Here is a 23,194-nt window from a genome sequence, read left to right as displayed (position 1 = left end):
GTAGTGTTCTCATACAGATGTAGCAACTCTGAACTAAACACCCAGGTAAACCGTAGTCAATGAAGACAGGATCCCAGTGAGATTAACCATTTATTGTTCACTCTTCCACATTAACGTATGGTGAAAACTGTTGATAAAACAATACAAAATATATACAGTATTTGCTTCCTTCTGGGCATCACATTTACATCATAAAAACTTGTAAAAATAAAACTATAACAAACTATATTACATTAAAGTCTCATTAAAGTACAACATAGTCAGAATCTACCTACGCCATCAACTGCTTTAAATACACTTCAACACAAACTGTCCAGCAACGCTTTCAATAACACAGGAAAATAAACTTTATCAACCGTCATTACTTTTAACAGAATCAGTGTTAACATTTTTACTTCATGTATCGATTATCTTATAAACGTACGGCATTGTTTTTATGATGTTTCTTAGTGCGTAGAATGAAAACTTTTCTCGCCCCAATCCTGGAAATACAAGCCCCCTTCTTCCCGTTTCTCCAAACCGGTATTTTCCCACAAGACGCGGCAGAACCGTGTGACGTCATCGTATGCCGCGATACATCACAGACAACGAATTTACTTTCAACAACCTTAACTTTAACTGGAAAATAATTACAAACGAATTACTAAAGCGAAAATGTAATAGAGCTAAACAAATGCCTTAAGGCAACACAGTGACTAAATTTACCGATGATACAAAGATAGGTGGAGGAGCGGGTAGTGTTGAGGAAACAGAGAGCCTGCAGAGAGATTAGATAGTTTAGAGGAATGGGCAATGAGGTGGCAAATGCAATGCAATGTTGGAAAGTGTATGGCTATGCTGTTTGGTGGAAGAAATAAACGTCAGACTATTATTTAGATGGCGAGGAAATTCAAAATGCAGAGATGCAAAGGGACTTGGGAGTCCTTATGCAAGATACCATAAAGGTTAACCTCCAGGTTGAGTCGGTTCTGAAGAAGGCGAATGCAATGTTTGCATTCATTTCTAGAGGTATAGAATATCAGAGCAGGGATGTGATGTTGAGGTTCTACGAGGCACCAGTGAGACCACACTTGCAGTATTGAGTGCAGTTTTGGGCTCCGTATTTTAGAAAGGATGTACTGATGTTGGAGAGGGTTCAGAGAAGATTCACGAGAATGATTCCAGGAATGAAAGGGTTACCTTATGAGGAACGTCTGGCAGCTCTTGGGCTGTATTCCCTGGAGTTCAGGAGAATGAGGAGAGATCTCTTAGCAACGTTCCGAATGTTAAAAGGCCTGAACAGATTACATATGGCAAAGTTATTTCCCATGGCAGGGGATTCTAGGACAAGAGGGCATAACTTCAGGATTGAAGGACGCCCTTTAAGAACAAAGATTCGGAAAATTGCTATAGTCAGAGGGTGGTAAATCTGTGGAATTTGTTGTCACTAGCGGCTGTCATTGGGTGTATTTAAAGCAGAGATAGATAGGCTCTTGATTATCCAGGGCAACAAAGGGTATGGGATGAGAGCAGGGGAGTGGGGATAACTGGAAGAATTGGAGCAGCCCATGATTGAATGGCGGAGCAGACTCGATGGGCCGAATAGCCTACTTTTGCTCCAATATCTTATGTTCTTATGACATTAAGAGAAACAACACAGAACGTTGGATTGTTTGCTGAAAGGGAACATACCTCTCTGGGTTCTGCAATGACAGGTACCTCCACCAGAGTCAAAGTGGATAAGACGACAATCTGGAAGAGTGAAAATCAGATTTTCCTTCCTTTTTTTATTGCAAAAGGTGAAATCATTCCCCTACAGCCACCCAAAGCCTGGAACAGCCCTCATCCTAAATCACTTCTTAAAATTCCCTCAGATCCTGCAAGTCATTAATTCTAGAACTGGGAGTCCATTGAAGTTCTCGTTACAGAGAAAACAATGACAGCATTAATTTAATGTGAAAAGCAGTTAGCATCCCAAAATGGTCTGTTCAACCCCAAAGCAGCATATGAACCCCATTCTGTTCACATCTGCACTCCTTCGGTGCAAACACTGCTACAGTTATGCAGTCTAATTTCCAGCTCAAGAATCCTGGGACGTCCGTGTCAGTGAGGGTGAGATTGGGAACAAAATCCTCAGCTCAGTCAGAAGCTGAAATTCACATATGCCGGTTTGTGTGATGGACTCTGTGGAAGGGTGAGAGATGGGAATTAGGACAGAGAAACCGAGGGTTGTGGGATTGCAGCTGAGAAGGTGCAAAGGACTGAAAATATCTAGAAATAATATTGGAATTAATTGCATTGTGATCGGCTGGATTAGAAGCTCACTACATCCGGAAGCGCATCATGCCTGTGAAAATGGAGCCCGGGCAGTACATGGGCACAAAAGATTGTAAGGCTTCATAATCGCAGACTGAGTTGGATCACTGAACGCCACATTTATGAGGAGAGTGCAAAGGAAAGTCAGATATTGCAAAAGTTACTAATCTTAAAGTAGCCCAGGTTTTATTTGAATATTTGAAGCTCTTGAACAGAAACGTAATGAATCTCGACCAGAACACTGGGTCAATCTCTCTTATAGCCAAGTTCAAATTCCAAAGATGTTAATTTACGTATGACTCCAGGGAGAGATGAATCAAGGAATTTAGAATCTGCTCCTGCCTCTGTCAACATTGTTAATGCTTTTCCAGTCTACATTCAGACAGTAAAGCCCCCAGTTTCCCTGCACCATGGATATGGTACATAGAACTTAGAACATAGAAATTAACAGCACATTACAGGCTCTTCGGCCCACAGTGTTGTGCCGAACATGTAACCTACTCTAGAAACAGCCGAGAATTTCCCCAGCAGATGGACCTCTATTTTTCTAAGCTTCATGTGTCTATCCAAGAGGCTCTTATCTGCTTCCACCACTGACACTGGCAGTGCATTCCACACACACAATACTATCTATGTAAAAAAACACCTTACCACTGACATCCCCTCGGTATCTATTTCCAAGCACCTTAAAACTCCGCCCCTTGTGTTAGCCTTCTCAGCTCTGGGAAAAAAGCCTCTGACTATGCACGCGATCAACGCCCTTTATCATCTTATACACCTCTATTAAGTCACCTCTCATCCTCCATCTCTCCAAGGAGAAAAGGCCAAGTACACGCAACCTACTCTCATAAGGTCCGCCCTCCAATCCAGGCAACATCCTTGTCAATCTACTCTGCATCACTCTGTAGTATCCACATCCTTCCTGTCGTGAAGTGACAAAAACTGAGCACAGTACGCTGTGGTGTCTGACCAAGATCTTGTATAGCTGTAACATTAACGCACAACTCTTGAACTCATTCCCACGATTGATGAAAGGCAACACACCATACGCCTTCTTAACAACACTGTCAACCTACACAGCTGCCATGAGTGTCTTTTTGACACGGACCCCAAGATCTGTCAGATTCTCCACACTGCCATGATTCTTACCATTTACAGGTATATTATATTCTGTCTTCAAATTGGACCTACCAAAATGAACCACTTCACACCTATGTGGGTGGAAGTCCATCGGCCACTTCTCAGCCCTGTTCTGCATCCTATTAATGTCCCGCTGTCACTTCTGAATACCGTCCAGACTATCCACAACATCACCAACCTTTGTGTCATCATCAGTCTTACTAACCCCCCTCCCACCCCCCCACGTACTTCTTCAGCCAGGTCATTATGAAAATCAGAGTGCGAGGGGGGGGGGGGGGCGGTGCAAGTACGCTTTTCTGCAGAACACCACCAGTCGCCAACCTCCATGCGGAACACGAAGTATCTACGACTACCCTGTGCCTTCAGTGGGCAAGCCAATTCTGGATCCACAAAGCAAGGTTTCTTTGGATCCCATGCCGCATTACTTTCTGAATGGGGAACCATTGCATGGGGAACCTTATCAAATGCCTTACTGAAATCCATATACACTACATCCACAGCTCAACCTTCATCAATGTGTTTCGTTACATCCTCAAAGAATTCAATCAGGTTCGTAAAGCACGACAGGCCCTTGATAAAGCCATGCTGAATATCCCTAATCAGATTATGTCTCTCAAAACGCTCATAAATCCTGCCTCTCAGAATCTTCTCCAACAAGTTGCCCACCACTGATATAAGACTCACTGGTCTATAATTTCCTTGGTAGTCTCCACTGCCTTTCTTTTACAATGGAATGACGTTTGCAAATATCCAATCTTCCGGTACTTCTATATTGATGATACAAACACCATCGCCAAAGGCTCAGCAATCTCTTTTCTCACTTTCCACATCAGCCTGGGATATATCTCATCCAGTTCCCGTGACTTATCAAACTGAATATTTTTCAAAGCTCCAGCACATCCTGTTTCTTAATGTCTTTATGTTCAAGTCTTTCAGTCCACTGTAAGTCATTCCCACAATTGCCAAGGTCATTTTCCCTGGTGAATACTGAAGCAAAGTTTTCATTAAATACCTCCGCTACCTCCTCCGATTCCATGCACATGTTTCCACGATCGCACCTGATTGGTTCAATTCTCACAAGGCGCATCCTCTTGCTCTTCACATACTTGTAGAATCCTTTGGGGTTTCCGTTAATCCTGCTCAGCAAAGTCTTCTCATGGCCCCTTCTGGCTCTCCTAATTCCATTCTGAAGCTGCTTCCTAGCCACCTTGTAATTTTCTAGAGCTCTACCGGTACCTCGTTTCTTGAACCTTTCGTAAGGTTTCCTTTTCTTCTTAACTAGATTTTCTACATCTTTTATACACCATGGTTCCTTACCTCTACCATCCTTTCCCTGCTAAAATGGAACATACCTATGCAGAAATCCATGCAAATGTTTCCTGAAGATTTGCTGCTTTTCTGCCGTGCATTTCCCTGTGAACATTTGCTCTCAATTTATGCTGTCAAGTTCATACCTAATAGAATAATATATACCCCTACCCCAATTGAATATTTTCCCAAATTGTCAGCTTCTATCCCTCTGCAGCGCTCCGGTGAAGGAGATAGGAATTGTCACTACCTCCAAATGGCCCTTCCACTGAGAGATCTGACACCTGACCGGGTTCATTTTCCAATACCAGATCAAGTATAGACTATATTGTGTCAGGAAACATTTCTGAACACACCTAACAAACTTCACCTCATTTAAACCCCATATTCTAAAGAGATGACAATTTATATTAGGACAGTTAAAATCTCACATCACAACAGCCATATTATTATTGCACCGTTCCAGAATCTGCCTCCCTGTGTGCTCCTCGATATCCCTGTTACAACTGGGATAGTAGAGTTATTAGGACAGCAGAGTTATTTTCCCTTTTTCTGGCTTCCATCCAGAATGACTCAGTAGATCATCCCTCCATGACGTCATCCTTTTCTGCAGCCGTGACACTATCCGTAATTAGCAACGCACCACCCCCACCTCTTTTGCTTCCCTCTCCGTTCATTTTGAAACATTTAAATCCCGGCACATTCAGCAGCCATTCCTGCTCCTGAGACATCCAAGTTTCTGTAATGGCCAGAACGTCACGGTTCCGCGTGTTGATCCACGCTCTAGGTTAATCGGCCTTGTTTATGATACTGATTGTATTAAAATAGACACGTCTCAAACCATTAGGCTGAGTGCGTCTTTGCTCTAACATCTGCCTATCCTTCCTCAAAAACTCGCTACAAGCTGTCTCTACTTGCGCTCCAACTACCTGATCCTTTGCCTCTTCAATTCGGTTCCCACACCTCTGCAAATCTTGTTTAAACCCTCCCCAACAGAATTAACAAACCTCACAGCCAGGATATTGGTCCCCCTCATATTCAAGTAGAACCTGTTATTTTTGTACATGTCACACCGCTGCGGAAGAAGTCCCATTGATCCAAAAATCTGAATCCCTGCCCCCTTCTCCAATCCTTCAGCACGAATTTATCCTCCACCTCATTCTATTCCGATACTCACTGTCGCGTGTGCACAGACAGCAGTTCCGAGATTACTACCTTTGAGGTCCTGCTTCTTAGCTTCCTTCCTAACCCCCTCTATTCTGCTTTCAGGACACACCAATTTCAGAATCTTGAGGACAACCTCAGAAACACACGAACCCTGGCACCTGGGAGGCAAACTACCATCCTTGTTTGTGCCTTTCCACCACAGAATCACCTATCTGTCGCCCTAACTATAGATTTCCCTCTCGCCACTGACTTCCTCTTCCGTTCTTTACCTTCCCGTTCTGAGCACGGTCGCGGATGCATCCCCCAGTTAAGATGGAATACTTATTGTTTAAGGGGACAGCTACAGTGGTGCTCTCCACTATGTAACGCCCTCCCTTCCCTGTCCTGACAGTCACCCACTTATCTGTCTCTTGTGACACGGGTAACTACCTAACCTAAATTGATAAGGTCCCACAAGGAGATTGGTGGGTAAAATCAGAGCTCATGGCATTGGGGTGAAGATATTGACATGGATAGAAAACTGGTTGGCAGGTAGAAAGCAAAGGGTAACGGTGAATGGTGGTTTCTCGGAATTGCAGGTGGTGACTAGTTGGGTGCCACAGGGCTCGGTATTGGGACCACAGCTGTTTACGATTTACATCAATGATTTAGATGAAGGCATTGAGAATAACATCAGCAAGTTTGCTGATGATACTAAGCTGGGTGGCAGTGTGACATGTGATGAGGATGTTAGGAGAATTCAGGGTGACTTGGATAGGCTGAGTGAGTGGGCAGATACTTGGCAGATGACGTTTAATGTGAATAAGTGTGAGGTTATCCACTTTGGGAGTAAGAACAGGAAGGCAGATTATTATCTGAATGGTGTAGAGTTAGGTAAGGGAGAAATACAAAGAGATCTAGGAGTCCTTGTTCATCAGTCACTGAAGGTGAATGAGCAAGTGCAGCAGGCAGTGAAGAAGGCTAATGGAATGTTGGCCTTTATTACAAATGGAAATGAGTACAAGAGCAAGGAAATGCTTTTGCATTTGTACAGGGCCCTGGTGAGACCACACCTGGAGTATTGTGTACAGTTTTGGTCTCCAGGGTTAAGGAAGGACATCCTGGCTATAGAGGAAGTGCAGCGTAGATTCACGAGGTTAATTCCTGGGATGTCCGGACTGTCTTACGCAGAGATGTTAGAGAGACTGGGCTTGTACACGCTTGAATTAAGGGAGATTGAGAGGGGATCTGATTGCAATTTATAAGATTATTAAGGGATTGGACAAGATAGAGGCAGGAAATATGTTCCAGATGCTGGGAGAGTCCAGTACCAGAGGGCATGGTTTGAAAATAAAGGGTAGGTCATTTAGGACAGAGTTAAGGAAAAACTTCTTCTCCCAGAGAGTTGTGGGGGTCTGGAATGCACTGCCTCGGAAGGTAGTTGAGGCCAATTCTCTGGATGCTTTCAAGAAGGAGCTAGATAGGTATCTTATGGATAGGTGAATCAAGGGATATGGGGACAAGGCAGGAACCGGGTATTGATAGTAGATGATCAGCCATGATCTCAGAATGGCTGTGCAGGCTCAAAGGGCCAAATGGTCTACTTCTGCATCTATTGTCTATTGTCTATCTGTAGCTCCTGTCTAGCACCTTCTCACTCTCCCTGACAAGCTCGATGCACCCGGCACAGATGTGGCCATCAGGGAGGTTGGTAGTCTCTCGGACATTGCACATCTGACACCCAGAACAGAAAACTGGCCTCGCAATCAAACCCCCTATACTAATACTCTCCCTGCCTCATGCTCTCTATCTCTCTCTCTCACTCTCCCCCTCCCTCTATCTCTCTTCAAATCGACTAGTCCGTCGTTAATGACTCTACAATTTCTGCAATTCTACAATACGTCTCTACAAATAGCCTGCAAACTTCTTCCTCACTGTTCTTCAGGCTGTTTGCCGAGGAAACAGACGCGGTGGTGAAATTCCCACACCCATTTCTGAATACAATACAGATTCTCTCCCTGATTATTGAAGAACAAAATTTCTACCACTGTCGCATTCTCTAAAGTAACTATTTCAATAATCAGTGTTTTCCTAAGCTCCCTATTTCGCCCAAGTACATTGAATAGAGAGCCCCCGCACTCTCAGCAGGGTCCTGACAGACTGTGTGACCTCACACGCCCCTGACAGTGTCCTGACCCACTGCAAGACCCCCCACACACAGCTGGCAGTGCCTTCTTTACCACAGACTGAACCTGTTAATTAACCTTCCGGGAGTCTTGCATGAGAACTCCTAAGTTCCTCTTCACCTCTGATGTTTGAACCTTCTCCCCATTTTGATAATAGCTCTCACTTTTTTTTCTTTTTTATCAAAAATGGATTACCATAGATCTCCCAATACTGTATTCCATCTGCCGCTTTTGGACCATTCTGTCAGTTTTATCTTGTTCAGCTGCCTCGTTTTCTTATGTTCCCTATCAGCCATATGACACCTTATTAAACGCCTTCTGAAAATTCAAGTACAGTAAATGACATCCACTGTCCCTCTTTTGTTCTCACTGCTCGTTACTTCCTCTAAGAACTCCAAAAGATTGAGCAGGCAAGATTTCCCTTGACAGAAACCATGCTGGCTTTCACTTATTTTATATAAGTCTCCAAGTATTTTGAAACCTCATCCTTAATAATAGACTCCAATACTTTCCCAACAACTGAGGTTATGCTAACTGGCCTATAATTTCCTTTATTTTGCTTTCCTACATTCTTAAATCTTTTTAATAGATTCATTTTGTTGGATTTCAACATCTTCCCAATCATCCAACTTCCCACTTACATTTGCGACAACGTGTGCCCTTTCCTTGGCTTTTATGCAGTCCTGAACTTCCTTTGTCAGCCACGGATGCGTAGCTCTGCTATTTGAGAACTTATTTCTCTGTGTGACATATCTATCCTGTGCCTTGTGAAGTATTCCCAGAAACTCCAGCCATCTCTGTTCTGTTGCCAGTATCCTCCTCCAAGCCTCCGGTGAAAGCTTCTCTCTCATGCCTCAGTAATTCACTTACTCCATTGCAATACAGATACATATGAGACAGGCTTCTCCCTCTCAAACTGTAGTATAAATTCAATCATATTATGTTCACTGCCTCCTAAGGCTTCCTTTATGTTAAGCTCCCTAGAAACTATCTGTGTTATTACACAACACCCAGTCTGAGATAGCACAAGCACAGGCTGCTCTAAAACGCCATCTCATATGCGTTCAACAAATTCCTTCCCTTGCGATCTGACACCAGCCTCAGTTTCCCAAAGCCCTTGCAAATTGAACTTTGCATTACAATTGTGTTATTACCATTATAACACGCTTTTCCAGCTCCCTTTGCAAAATCAACCCCACATTGCTACTATTCGAAGACCTATATATCATGTACATAATGTTATTTTAAACATTGCAATTTCCTAACTCCACCAACACAAACTCAACATTCTCTAACCCTTTTTCACATCTTTCTAAAGATGTAATTCCAACTCTTACCAACAGAGACACACCACCGCCTTTGCCTTCCTGCCTGTTCTTTTGATACAAAGTATATCATTTGATGTTCAGGTCTCAACTATGGTCTTCTTTCAGCCACGACTCAGTGATGCCCACAATCTCATACCGACCGATCTCCAATTGCGCGATGAGTTCTTCCTCCTTATTCTGAAGGCTACCCACATTTAAATCCAGCATTTTCAGTTTTTGCATTTTTCGCTGTTTTGAATTTTGCCTCTTTGGGTCAATTTAACTCTTTGCTTTGTCTGCATTTGTTCCCAATCATGGGCTTGTCTTACCTTACGTTGTATTTTCACCCATCATTTACTTGTAAACCTGCTAGCTCATCCTCAGCTCTATCATACTGGTTCTCATCCTCCTGCCATATTTAAAACATTCCCGACAGCTCGAGTAAATCTTCCTGCAAGAATATTATCACCACTTGGATTCGAGTGCAACCTAACCTTTTATACAGGTCCCACCTGCACCAGAAGAGGTCCCAATTATCGAAAATATGAATCCCCGTTGCCAGCTCCAATTCTTCAGTCACACATTTATCTGCCACCTCATTGCATTGCTGCCCCGACTGTCAAGCGGTAAAAGCAACTATCTTGAGATTACTACCCCTGTGGTACTGTCTCACAGCTTTTTCACCCCATCTGAACTCCTTGTATTTATTTTTCAGGTCCTGACACGCTGTGAGGCCCTAGCCACTGCTGGCACGATCCAGCACACTCTGAAAAGCCACACATTCCTGATAGGGTTCCGACACGCTGAGAGACCCTGCACACTCTTGGCAGGGTCCTGACACACAGTAAGACCCCACACACCCCTGACAGGGACCGGACACACTGTGAGACCCCACACACCCCTGCCAAAATCCTGACACACTGTGAGAACCCGCACATCCCTGACAGTGGAGAGAGTGTTGTAGGTCAGGTAGTTGGACCTTGAGAGTGGAGCAGCACATGGAAGTGTGCTGCTGTGGCCTTTATGAAGACTTGATTGCGAGATAGAGAACTGTCAGCTCAGTATTCCAGACTCGTGATTTTTCCAATTAGAGAGGGCAGGTAATACAGTTGGAGTGGTTTATTTACTGATCTGGGGGATTTCACAGCTGCACTCAGGGAGGACATTCTGGGGAGTTAAAACACTGAGGCAATATGGGGAGAGCACAACAATAATATAGATACTGCAACTGATGGGTTTTAATAAACATCCCCTAGAAGTCATCAGGAACTGATTGGTAGGCAAATTTTGGAAAGGTGCAAAAGCAGAAAGTTTGTTGTAGTGGGTAATTTTCCCTGTGTTACTGATGACCTAATATATTTTACCCCGTGTTTCCTTACTGCAAGAATATTTTAGGAATCTCCGATGGAGGGATGTGTTCTTGGAAAAATGTGTGTAATGTCTGAAGTAGAGGAGAGGCCATACTGCTGCCGGTATTGGGATGTAAGCCTACAAGATGCTCGGTTTCAGTGGTTGAGACTTTGGGATCAGTGAACACAACTCCTGTTCTCAGATGGGTATCAGTAAGGAGAGGCATAAGATTATGCGGTATGGAGTGTGGGAAAGATAAATTGCGGGAAGGCAGATTAAATGGCAAAAGTTTAGACTGGTAGCAGCTGCTATTGGGCAAATCCACTACTGGCATGTGGGGTCCATTAAATATCAGCTGATTAGAATTTGGGACCGGAGTGTTCCACAGGGGATTAAAGTCAACGATGTGGAACTTGAAGAGAGATGTTGTAAATTTAATCTGAAAGGGAGAGATAAGGTTTATGTTGCTGAAATAGAAACATAGAAAACCTACAGCACAATACAGGTCCTTCGGCCCACAAAGCTGTGCAGAACATGTCTCTACTTTAGAACTACCTAAGCTTACCCACAGCCCTCTATTTTTCTAAGCAAGAAGCCATCAAGGAGTCTCTGAAAGACTCTACCATTTCCGCCTCCACCGCCACTGCCGGCAGCCCATTCTACGCACTCAACACTCTCTGTGCAAAGAACCTACCCCTGACATCTCCTCTGTACCTACTTTCAAGCTCCTTGAAACTATGCCGTCTCGTGGCAGCTGTATAAAACTTAGGTTTGGTTGCACTTGGAACATTGGTGCAATTGTCCCCCATTATAGGAAAGCTGTGAAGGCCTCAGGGGGAGCTCAAGAGAAATACAACTCACATCCTAGATTAGAGGGCATAAACTTTAAGGAGTGGGTAGATTAGCCTGGATTGTTTTATATGAAGTTTAAAGAGTTGAAAGGACACCATATGTTCGGTTATAAAATCGAGAGGTGAAGATAGTAAGAGTGTTTCTGGTGTAGATATGTAAGATAATAGAGGCTATTGATTTGGGATGAGATAAGGGGAAGATGTACAGTGCATTTTCTTTTACACAGAGTGGCGGGTGCATGCAATATGCTGCCAGGCGTGGTGATCCAAACGGATGTCAGCGATTTCAACAGGCACATCAACAGTTAGGGAATGGGGTGAATAATTACCCCCAGAGGCAGGTAGGATGAGATACCCCCCACACACCTCTGACAGAGTCCTGACTCACTGTGAAACCCCATACGTTTCTGACATGGTCCTGACACACTGAGATCTACACGTCCCTGACAGGGTCCTGACACACTGTGAGACCCCACACAATCCGGACAGTGTCCTGACACACTGTGAGACACCACACACCCCTGACAGGGTCCCGACATACTGCGAGACCCCACACAGCCCTGAAAGTGTCCTGACACAGTGTGAGACACCAATGGCAGGGTCTTGACACAGTGTGAGATCCCACACACGCCATACAGGGTCTTGACACAGTGTGATACCCCACACACCCTTGACAGGGCCATGACACGCTGTGAGACCCCACACATCCCGGACAGAGTCCTGACAGACTGTGAGACCCAACACGCCCCCGTTAGGGTCCTGACGCACTTGAAGATCCCACACGTCCCCGATAGGGTCCTCACACACTGTGAGACCCCCCCCCCCCCACACCCCTGGGAGGGTCTTGCCGCATTGTGAAACCTGACACTTACTTGAAAGTGTCCTGACACACTTTGAAACGCCTCATGTCCCTGACAGGTTCCTGACACACTATGAGACGGCACACACCCCTGACAGGTTCCTGACACACTGTGAGACGCCACACACCCCTGGCAGGATGCTGACACACTGTGAGACCCCACAAGCACCCGCATGGGACCTAATACACTGTTAGACACCACAAATGCCCGCCGGCGTCCTGATACACTGTGAGACACCACAAATGCCCGCCGGGGTCCTGATAGACTGTGAGACCCAACACGCTTCCGACATGGTCCTGAAATACTGTGAAACTCCAAACATCACTGACAGGGTCCTGATACACTCTGGGATTCCACACAATCCTGGAAAGGTCCAGACACACTATGAGACCCCACACGTCCGTAACAGCGTCCTGACACACTGGGAGACGCCAAACAACCCTGACAGGGTCTTGATAGACTGTGAGACCCCACACACGCCTGGCAGGTTCCGGACACACTAAGAGATCCCACACACCGCTGTCAGGTTCCTGGCACACTGCGAGACCCCACACACTGCCGGCAGGTTCCTGATACACTGTGAAACCCACACGTCCCTGATAAGAGTCCTGACACACTGTGAGATCAGATCTTATCAGGGAGATTAATGTAAATGAACCCTTAGATGGCAGCTGGGACTGCATGAATTGGGAAGTTTTTAAAATCTAACTAAAGACAAAACAAAAAAAAAGTAAAGAAGAGATGAGGGCAGAAGAATTGAAATTATCGGCTAACGCACAGAAAATGATGGGGAAACTCAGCATCTATGAAGAAAGTACAGTCAACGTTTTGGGCCGAGAACATTTGGTGGGACTGGAGAAAAAACGCTGTGGAGGAGGTTTGAAAGGTGGAGGGCGGGGGTGGGAGGGGAGAGAGAAAAGTCAGGCGACAGGTGAAACTTGGAGGGGGAGGGATGTGCAAAGATCTAGGAAGTTGTTTAGTGAAAGATTCAGAAGGCCATGGAAGAAAGGAGAAAGGAGGGTGGAGAGAGCACCAAAGGGAGGTGTAGATGATATCGGTGTGGCCTCTTGTATATCGGTGAGACCCGGCGTAGATAGGGAGACCGTTTTACCGAGCATCTACACTGTGTCCGCCAGAACAAGTGGGATCTCCCAGTGGCCACCTATTTTATTTCCACTTCCCATTCCCATTCTGATACGTCAGTCCATGGCCTCCTCCAAAGCCGGGATAAGGCCACACTCAGGTTGGAGGAACAATACCTAATGTTCTGTTTGATTAGCCTCCAACCTGATGGCATGAATATCGATTTCTCAAACTTCCAGTAATGTTTCCCCTCCACCTTCACCGTTCCCCATGCCCTCGTACTTCTCTCATGTCATCTCCTTGCCTGTCCATCGCCTCCCTCTGGTGCAAACCCCGCCCCCCCCCCCACACACACCTTTATCTTTCTTCCAGGGCCTTCTGTCTCTATCAAGAAACAACTTCCTAGCTCTTTGCTTCATCTCTTCCCCTCCAAGTTTCACCTATCGCCTGGCTTTTCTCTTTCCTTCCACCCCACTCCCAACCTTTCAAATCTACTCCTCAGCTTTTTGTCTCCCGTCTTGCCGAAGGATCTCGGCCCGAAACATCAACTGTTCCATAGGAACATCAATTGTTCCTGGCCTGCTGAGTTCCTCCAGAATTTGTGTGTGTTGCTTGGATTCCCAGCATCTGCAGATTTTCTCTTCTTTGTGGAATTATCGGCCAGTTAGCCTAATCTAAGTGATTCGGAAACTGTTGGAATCTATAAATTATTTTAAATTACTATGATTGCACATTGTACATTCAGGTGGAGTCGTAATGTAAGGATTTTCACTCGTGCATGTGAAGGATGCAAGAAATAAAGTCAATTCAATTCAATTATTAATTTTCAGGTTTCAAGGTATTTGGAGCTAGGAAGCCTAAGACTTTTGCACAGTACTGCAGTAATTTTAGGTATTGTACTGTACATAAAAAACATATTTCATGACATATGTGAGTGATGATAAACATGATTCTGATATGGGTCTCTATCGTGGACTGAGAGTGGGAAGGGGATAGGGAGAGACGAATCATGGTTGGGAAAAGGGGAAGGGAGAGGGGAGGGAGCAGGAAGTACCAGAGAGACATTCTGTAATTGTCTGGAATCAAATGACCTTGCTTGGTATTTCAGTGTCCATGCCGATACTCCGTGCCCATCACTCCATTTCTGCCACCTACCCACACCCGTCCCGTGACTGGGTTACTAAACTAAGTAATACGGTATCAAAAGTGCAAATATACATATAAAACAGGTTAGCAATGATCAATACAGAAGTATAGGAATCAGAATCAGAACCAAGCTCTGTCAAAGTTCAGGGGTAAATAAATTGTCCTGAGAGTAAACAGAGTTCGGTTCAGTTCAGTTCGTGTTGAGGAAGGGGCTGTTGCAATGTTCGAGAGGGAGAGAGAGAGAGAGAGAGAGAGAGAGCGAGAGAGAGAGAGAGAGAGAGAGAGAGAGAGAGAGAGAGAGAGAGAGAGAGAGAGAGAGAGAGAGAGAGAGAGAGATGAGCAGTTGCAGCAGGCAAACCTTCCGTCGGCTTCTTGTTCCGTTGTGCCGTTGCGGTCACCGGTTATGACCCTTCCGTTCCAGGTGAGACCTTTATTCAGTGGCAGACTTGTCACCCGGGCGGCGGTGGACACACACACAAGTCCCCACCTGCCTACCTTCATCCACGGTGAGCTTTGGACCGATTCCCCGGAACCGATCCCCCAGGCCCCCACCTTCCTGTGGGTGCACAACACTCGTGCAGTGTCTCGTGGCGTGTCTGCCGGTGCCTCGGCAGACCCGTCTTTTATCTCCCCTGATGGGATATCAGCCATCTATCATTCAACATGTCCATGTCCATCAAACTAAGCCACTCCCTGCTGTCTCCTCAGGAAGGTTAACGAGCAAAGCAGAGTGTCCTTGTACCAAAAGGTAAATAATCAGTGAAGAAGCCATAACACTAAATCATGCGTCTCTCTGTCTCTTATCTCTAGCAGATACCTCTCCCTCTGTTCTTCATCTCTCTCTGTCATTAGCAGCATAGTTCCCGGGGGGGGGGGGGGGTCAACTCTGGCCCCCATCTCCATCTGGTTTGCTTATCACACATAACAAGCCTCATGATACAATAAGTCAAAGTCAGTACAGTTTATATGAAGGGAATTCTTGCTTTACGAATTTGCTGGAGTTCATTGAGTAAATACCAAGCAGGGTGGACAAAGGAGAGGCAATGGATGTCGTTTACTTGGATTTTCAGCAGGCGTTTGATATGTTTGCATGCATGAAGCTGCTTAACAAGATAAAATCCGATACCGTTACAATAAAGATACTGGCATGGATAGCGGAATAGCTGACAGGCAGGAGGCAGTGAATGGGAATAAAATCGGCCTTTCCAGTTTGGCTGCCGCTGACTGGTGGTTTTCCTCAGGGATCAGTATTTAGGACGGCTATTTTTCACATTGTTTGTCAATTACTTAGATAATGGAACTGACGGCTTTGTGTCAAAGTTTACGGATGATACAAAGACAGATGGAGGGGTAGGTAGTGCTGAGGAAGCAATGCGATTGCAGCAAGACTTAGACAAATTGGAAGAGTGGGCAAAATATGGCAGATGGAATACAGTGTTGGAAAATGTATGGTAATGTATTTTGGTAAAAGAAACAATAGTACAGACTGTTATCTAAATGGGGAGAATGTTTAAACATCAGAGTTTAATGTGGCATCACGTTGTGGGCCGAAGGGCCTATTCCTGTGCTGTTCTGTGTTCTGTCCAGGTCCTGTGACAGCTGAAATCCTGAACCACCTGCTACAGAAATTCCTCGGTCTCTGCTCTCTTCACCACCCGACCTGTAATCGGCATGGTTTTCAAATTTGTATTTAAAGTCATAGACCAGTAGCATCTCCCCTTTCTCCCCTTTCCACAGACGTTGTCTGACCTGTACTCACATCTACACTCCCGTCCTTCTACAGCTGTGCTGCAGAGAACAGGCCAACATGCTGCATAACTGTGGCGGACTGGAAGGCTCTACAACGGGTAATCAAAACTGCCCAACGCATCATTGGCACCCCCAGCCTACCTTCCATCAGAGATGTATATACAGAAAGGCTCCGGAAAAGGGGCAGCAGTATCAGGAAGGATCACACCTATCCCACATATCAAAATGTCACAGTCCCTTCTTACAATTCCCCATTTGCTATTACGTCTTTAATTGGGCTTTAATCCCCTAGTCTGATTTCCAATCATTCCCAATACCACTAATTCTACCACACCTGGTTCCCATTAGCGAGCATAGGTTAAAATTCGAGCATCACAGCCAAGCTTTGCCAGTTCGTTGGTCGACTCCAGTGTGAGTAAACATCGTTTCGGGATTCCTTAGGACTGTCAGTTCTAACACTGCATCATTCCCTGGATACTCTACATAAACCTTGTCTCCGTGTAGAGACTCTCCTGGATACCGGTTCGCCATTCACGACGGTGCTAACGCCTCACGACTCGGCTTCCGTGCCTGTGTCCTGCTCTTGGGTTCATCCTTAACCACGACCTTGCAACACAAAATCAGTTACTTTCCTCAAGCATCAAAGACTGATCAACACCTCCAACGACTAAGCCACCCCTCCACAACCAACAACCCCCGACCCCATCACCAGCACGGTTTGAAAATTTTCTGTCTGAGCCACCTGAGGTCAGAGTGACTCCTGTGTCGAACGTGTTTATTTGTATTTTTCATTGCGTTCTTTATCTGAGTCTTTGTGCTGCATCAGATCCGGAATAACAATTATTTCCTTATTCTTTACACTTGTCTATCTTGAATCTGTTGAGTATTTACAACACATACTCTTTCAGAGACACGAGACTGCAGATCTGATGTCGCAAACCATTTTCTGGAGGAACTCGGTGAGCGGAGCAGCATCTGTGATGATGGGGTGGCGGAATTGTCTGTGTTTTGTGTCAAACTTCTGACTGTCGTAATTTCCTGAACAAGACAGTGACATTTCCTCTCCCAACCATCCACCCACAGTGCATGTACTGGTCAACAAAGCTACTTCTTTGTATTTTGAATCAGTGACAGTGAGAGGGGAGGTGGTGAGCTGTGATTCCCCGAACTGTTCCTTTGACAGAATGCTCACTATCCCTTTCTCTGACACCATACACCATATCAAACATTGGGCTTTCAAAGTCCTTCCACAGAAACAATGATTGCTCTGGAAGTAGTGGGAGGTTGTCCAGTACGGAACAGTCGGGGGTCAGTAAACTACCAGGGAAATACCCACTTTCACAGCACAGTTAATTGTGAAATGTGATGATCTGGTGTTTATCAAGTCAGGGCCTCCATGTCCAGTTCAGGGTCTGTTAATCGAATTAGATGAATCCAATTAATGCAATGGCTTTGAGCTAATTCTTAGGTACTTAAATACAGAGTTCGGAGTTGAGGCATCTAACAGTTTGTCCACTCTCTGTTCCCATGGAAGATGTTCAACAAAAACACAAGGAGACTCTGCGGTCACAAACTGAAACACTGAGAGTGAACACGATCCTGATGACGGAGAAGGTGAAGGTTTTCCAGCTGCTTGATCGATACGCTGAGCTCACGGTCATTTCTACTGTTCGAGATCGGAGACTGGTGGAACATGAGCTGCTGGCAAGAGGCAGAGACCATGAGGAGTGGAGAGAGAATCACCTCCGTGGAGAGCTGGAAAAAATCCGGACTGATCAGTTGTTCCAGAGCAGCTTTTCCCGGAGTAAATCCACATCTGGGAGTTTGGCAGCAGTGTCTGGAGTCCCAGGGATCGGGAAAACAACAATGGTTCAAAAGATTGTTTATGACTGGGCCACGGGGAAAATATACCAACAGTTCCAGTTTGTCTTCAGTTTCAAGTTCCGGGATTTAAACTCCATTAACTGCAGAATAAACCTGAGGGATCTGGTTCTGGATCAGTATCCTTACTTTGGTAAATTACTGAGAGAGGTCTGGAAGAACCCAGAGGGATTGCTGTTTATATTCGATGGTTTGGATGAATTCAAACACAGAATCGATTTTGCTGACATTCAGAGATACACAGAACCCAAGCACCAGTGCCCAGATCCCGAGTGGTGGTGTGAAGTGTCGGACATTGTGTACAGTTTAATCCAGGGCAAGCTGCTCCCAGGGTGTTCAGTGCTGGTGACCACCCGCCCCAGTGCGTTACGTTTATTGGAAAAGGCTGAGATCAGTGTCTGGGCTGAAATCCTGGGATTTTCTGGTGAAGAACGGAAGGAATATTTCATGAGGTATTTTGAAGATCAGACGGTGGCGGAAGCTGTTTTCAAACATGTGAAGGAGAATGAGATCCTGTACACCATGAGCTACAACCCCTCTTACTGCTGTATCCTCACTCTGACACTGGGCCCCTTCTTCACACAAAGAGTCAGGGACCCGCAGCGAGTTCCCAAGACCATCACCCAACTGTACTCCAACTATATTTACAACATCCTGAAAAACCACGGCCGTGAGATTGAGAACCCCCGTGATGTGTTACTCAGGGTTGGTCAGATGGCCTTCAGAGGAGTGTTTGAGAAGAAGATTGTGTTTACAGATGGAGATTTGATCAACTACAATCTGCAGCCTTCCCAGTTCCTGTCCGGGTTCCTGATGGAGCTTTTGGAGAGAGAGGATTCTGCCCGGAGCGTGGTGTACACATTCCCACACCTCATTATCCAAGAGTTTGTAGCTGCAGTCGCACAATTCCTGAATCCACATCCCGGGGATATCCTGAAATTCCTCACTGGAGCCCACAACGCGACAGATGGACGATTTGAGGTATTTCTCCAGTTTGTTGCTGGTCTCTCCTCCCCAATGACAGCTCGGGCCCTGGAGGAGTTTCTGGGTCCATTTCCAGATGAAACAAACAGCCGGGTGATTGACTGGGTGAAGGAGGAGGTTAAACGCCAGATTGCTAGCACGGTGAGTGAATCTGGTAAAAGGAGCCTCCTGAACACATTACACTACCTGGTTGAGTCTCAGAATCGTGGACTGGCTCAGGCCACACTGGAATCTATGAGAACACTTTCATTCAGTGGAATGACACTGACCCCGATTTACAGCGCAGTCCTGTCTCATGCCATCGGACTCTGTGATACAATTAAACACCTCGACCTGGGGAACTGCCACATTCAATGTGAAGAAATCCAGCGGCTGGGACCCGGGCTGCACAAGTGCCAGGAGTTGAGGTAACTTGGTTTATCTCTCACTCTGAACTGTGAAACTGTCCCATTGTGTTGTTTCAATGTAAATGAATTTGGGTAAACCTTCAGTTAATGAGATTGAGAAGATTTGTGACAAATGCCCAGGGGATCGGTCAGTAAATCCCCAAAGACGGGAGGGTTCCATGGCTCCTTGTGAAGGGATGTTGGAAACTTCATCAGATCAGTGAACAATGGCCATTGGCTTAATGGTAGTAAATCACAGGAATGGCCATGTTTCTCGCTGCCTGTGACATGTCCATTGACAATGTCCCTTCTCACTGTTACTGACACCCAGACCAACGCTGACTGCAGCAGGTGGGTCAGAGATTCACACCCCCTTCCTGGTGAGGGACAAGAGGCCGTCAGCAGACTGTCCCAGTGAGAAGGAAAGAAATACCATTGTGAGATTGTCCTCCCCTGCCCTTCCCCGTTTGTGACTTTACTCACTTCCAGATACCCTTGGCCTCTATTCAGAACCTCTCCACCCGTACAATCTCTCTTCCCCATCCCCCTTCCTCTTGTGGGATCTCTCTTCCCCATCCCCTTTCCTCCTGTCGGATCTCTCTTCCCCATCCTGTTTCCTCCTGTGGGATCTCTGTTTCCCATCCATTCCTTCTGTTGGATCTCAGTTTCCCATTCACCTTCCTCCTGTCGGATCACTCTTCCCCATCTCCCATCCTTCTATTGCATCTCTCATCCCCATCCACCACACTCTTGTCGGATCTCTCTTCCCCATCGCCCTTCCTGCTGTCGGATCTCTCTTCCCCATCCCTCTTGCTACTGTGGGACCCCTCCTCCTTCCTCCTCTGGGATCGCTCTTCCTCAATCACCATCCTCCTGCAGGTTCTGTCTTCCAATCCCTTTTCCTCAGGTGGGTGCCCTTCCACCATCTCCCATCGACAATTTCACATTCACAAATCTTCCTCACTGTGGGACTTTCTCCCATCCTTCATCCCTTCGCCTTCCGACCCTCTTACGTCAGGAACACTTTTCTAACCATCGGGGAATGAACCGGAATATGACAAAGTCACACCGACAAAATGAATTACTGATATTCGGTGAATTTCCTGGAGCTGGTCAATGTGGGACATTAATAGTGATGGGAACTCCAATCAGTGATTTATTGAAGGGATTAATGTTTCCTGAAATATCCAAGTGAGAGAAATTCCTTTAGACACACTGTTTGAATCACTTTCTTCATCAATTAGTCTGCTTTTGTTTAGACTTTGGGGAAATGACCTGGGAGATTCAGGAGTGAAACTGGTGTCTGCGGCTCTAAGGAACCCGGAGTGTAAAATGCAGAAACTTTGGTAAGTACCAGACTGTGGGAGATTGTGTTTACAGTCACTAGGTGTCTGACACTGAACATTAATGTGATCAGTAATTGTGTTACTGATAAACACTGGGGATTTGTACCGTCTCCTGTCTCTCTGTGTCCTTCACCCTCGCTCTCTCTCATCTCCAGGCTGAACAATGTCAGTCTCACAGATTCTGGTGCCGAGGATTTCGTCTCCGCTCTCAGTACAAACCCATCACTAACGGTGCTGAGTCTGAATAACAATGGTCTGGGTGATTCAGGAGTGAAACTGGTGTCTGTGGCTCTGGGGAACCCCAAGTGTAAAATACAGAAACTGTGGTAAGTACCAGACTGTGGGAGATTGTGTTTACAGTCACTGGGTGTCTGACACTGAACATTAATGTGATCAGTAGTTGTGTTACTGATAGATACTGGGGACTTTTATTGGCTCCTTTGTCTCTGTGTCCTTCACCCTCACTCTCTCTCATCTTCAGGCTGGACAATGTCGGTCTCACAGATTCTGGTGCCGAGGATCTCGCCTCCGCTCTCGGTACAAATCGATCCCTGACGGGACTCAGCCTGGGATATAATAAGCTGGGAGATTCCGGTGTTAAAATGGTGCCTGCGGGTCTGAGGAACCCAGAGTGTAAAATTCGGAATCTGTGGTAGGTACCAGACTGTGGGAGATTGTGTTTACAGTCACTGGGTGTCTGACATTGAATATTAATGTGATCAGTAATTGTGTTACTGATAAACACTGGGGATTTGTACCGTCTCCTGTCTCACTGCGTCCTTCACCTTCATTCTCTCTCATCTCCAGGCTGTACAAAGTCGGTCTCACAGATTATGGTGCCGAGGATCTCGCCTCCGCTCTCAGTACAATCCCATCACTGACATGGCTCGACCTGGGATCAAACTCGCTCACAGACCGATCTGTCCCCGCTCTCCGCCGTCTCGTACTGAACCACCCGAGTCTAGAGTGGATCGGGTGAGTGTTTGTGTTAATGTTCAATGTGATAAAATATCACTGGATCCGCGGGTTTTCTGGTGCTATTTGTCTGTGAGTGTTGTTGAATCATTAACCCCAGTCCCCTATTACTGACACTGTTGTGTAATCTGTTAACATCATCTTTATTCTTTCATCTGTTTCAGGCTGCGGGGAAATCAGTTCAGTGAGACTGGGGGAAAGGAACTGAGATCTATGCAGGAACCCAGACCCGGACTGACAGTGACCGTGTGAACATCTGAATGTGTGAACATGCCCGCCCGCGGGATGGGGATATTTTGGCCGATTCCCGCCTTCCCCTATAAAGTCCGCCCAATGTTTTCCGAACCGTTGATTCCCAACGATCTTTATGGAACAGGCTCCAGTCTCACGCCCGCGACTACGGAAGTGATCGCGATCCCGCAGTGACGTATTTCCGCCTTCTGTCTGCCGGCCCTGGTTCCGCTGGATCTGCTGTTTAGAGACCCCGCCCATGTGAGACCCTGGGAAATTACTCAGACCGAAAGAGCCCATGGATGTGATTCCCCGGGGTGTGATTATCCTGAGGGAGAATCATTTTGTTCCCTTTGCTGAGGATGGTGCATTCGGCGGTCTGTTAAATTGACAAATACCTCGGCAGTGACCCTGGATCTGCAGTGATCTCCGGCACGGCCCTGAAGTGTGATTTTATAATCATCGGTTCCCCGTTGCAGAGTGACGGTGAGAAACGGGACTGATTATTCAACCGGTCACTCGTTGTCGCCGGTCAGTTAATTGTGTGTGACTGTGAGTGAGTCGGGAGCAGCTTATTTATTCCCGCACGTCAGCAGCTCACACATTGTTTAATTTACATTTGTCATGATGAAATCAATAAACCGCTGTAACTTCCTGTCCTGGTGTCGGACTCGAGTTTTATTTGAGGTTTCTGCTGCCCCCCGCACCCTGTGCACTGCAACAGTGGGTCGGAGCTCCTCACACTGACACAGTAACATCTCAGGACCAGGCTGAGGGAGGTCGGACTTCACACCCGGGGTCAGACACAGTGTGAATCTCCCTCCACACCATCCCATCACACACTCCCGGAGTCAGGCAGTTAACGGTTAACAATCACATTTGGCTTCTAGGGTGGAATCGAAGTTGAGGATAAGTTTGAAAAGCGGGACCTAACACTTCCCGTCCTCTCACACGGACCGCGATCCCAATC

At 46.0% G+C, this 23,194-nt stretch overlaps 1 protein-coding gene across 4 annotated transcripts in view; it reads left to right on the top strand.

Moving 5' to 3' along the window:
- LOC140723441 (NACHT, LRR and PYD domains-containing protein 3-like) overlaps positions 1 to 22,877 on the top strand; it is a 69,140-nt gene extending 46,263 nt beyond the window's left edge. For 3 of the 4 annotated variants that reach the window (XM_073038015.1, XM_073038013.1, XM_073038014.1), the window contains 6 exons: positions 17,956 to 19,693; positions 20,917 to 21,018; positions 21,174 to 21,344; positions 21,500 to 21,670; positions 21,826 to 21,993; positions 22,158 to 22,877. In XM_073038015.1, the coding sequence (XP_072894116.1) occupies positions 17,956 to 19,693; positions 20,917 to 21,018; positions 21,174 to 21,344; positions 21,500 to 21,670; positions 21,826 to 21,993; positions 22,158 to 22,245 (2,438 nt within the window). In that variant the 3' untranslated portion in view covers positions 22,246 to 22,877. The remainder of the gene's footprint in view (positions 1 to 17,955; positions 19,694 to 20,916; positions 21,019 to 21,173; positions 21,345 to 21,499; positions 21,671 to 21,825; positions 21,994 to 22,157) is intronic. The other variant, XM_073038016.1, reaches the window with a different exon arrangement.
- The last annotated feature ends 317 nt before the right edge of the window (positions 22,878 to 23,194 follow it).

Source organism: Hemitrygon akajei, unplaced genomic scaffold, assembly GCF_048418815.1.
Source record: "Hemitrygon akajei unplaced genomic scaffold, sHemAka1.3 Scf000113, whole genome shotgun sequence".
In the NCBI taxonomy this organism is placed as follows: domain Eukaryota; kingdom Metazoa; phylum Chordata; class Chondrichthyes; order Myliobatiformes; family Dasyatidae; genus Hemitrygon; species Hemitrygon akajei.
Note: the sequence above shows the minus strand (reverse complement) of the source record. Positions and strands in the feature narration are given on the sequence as shown.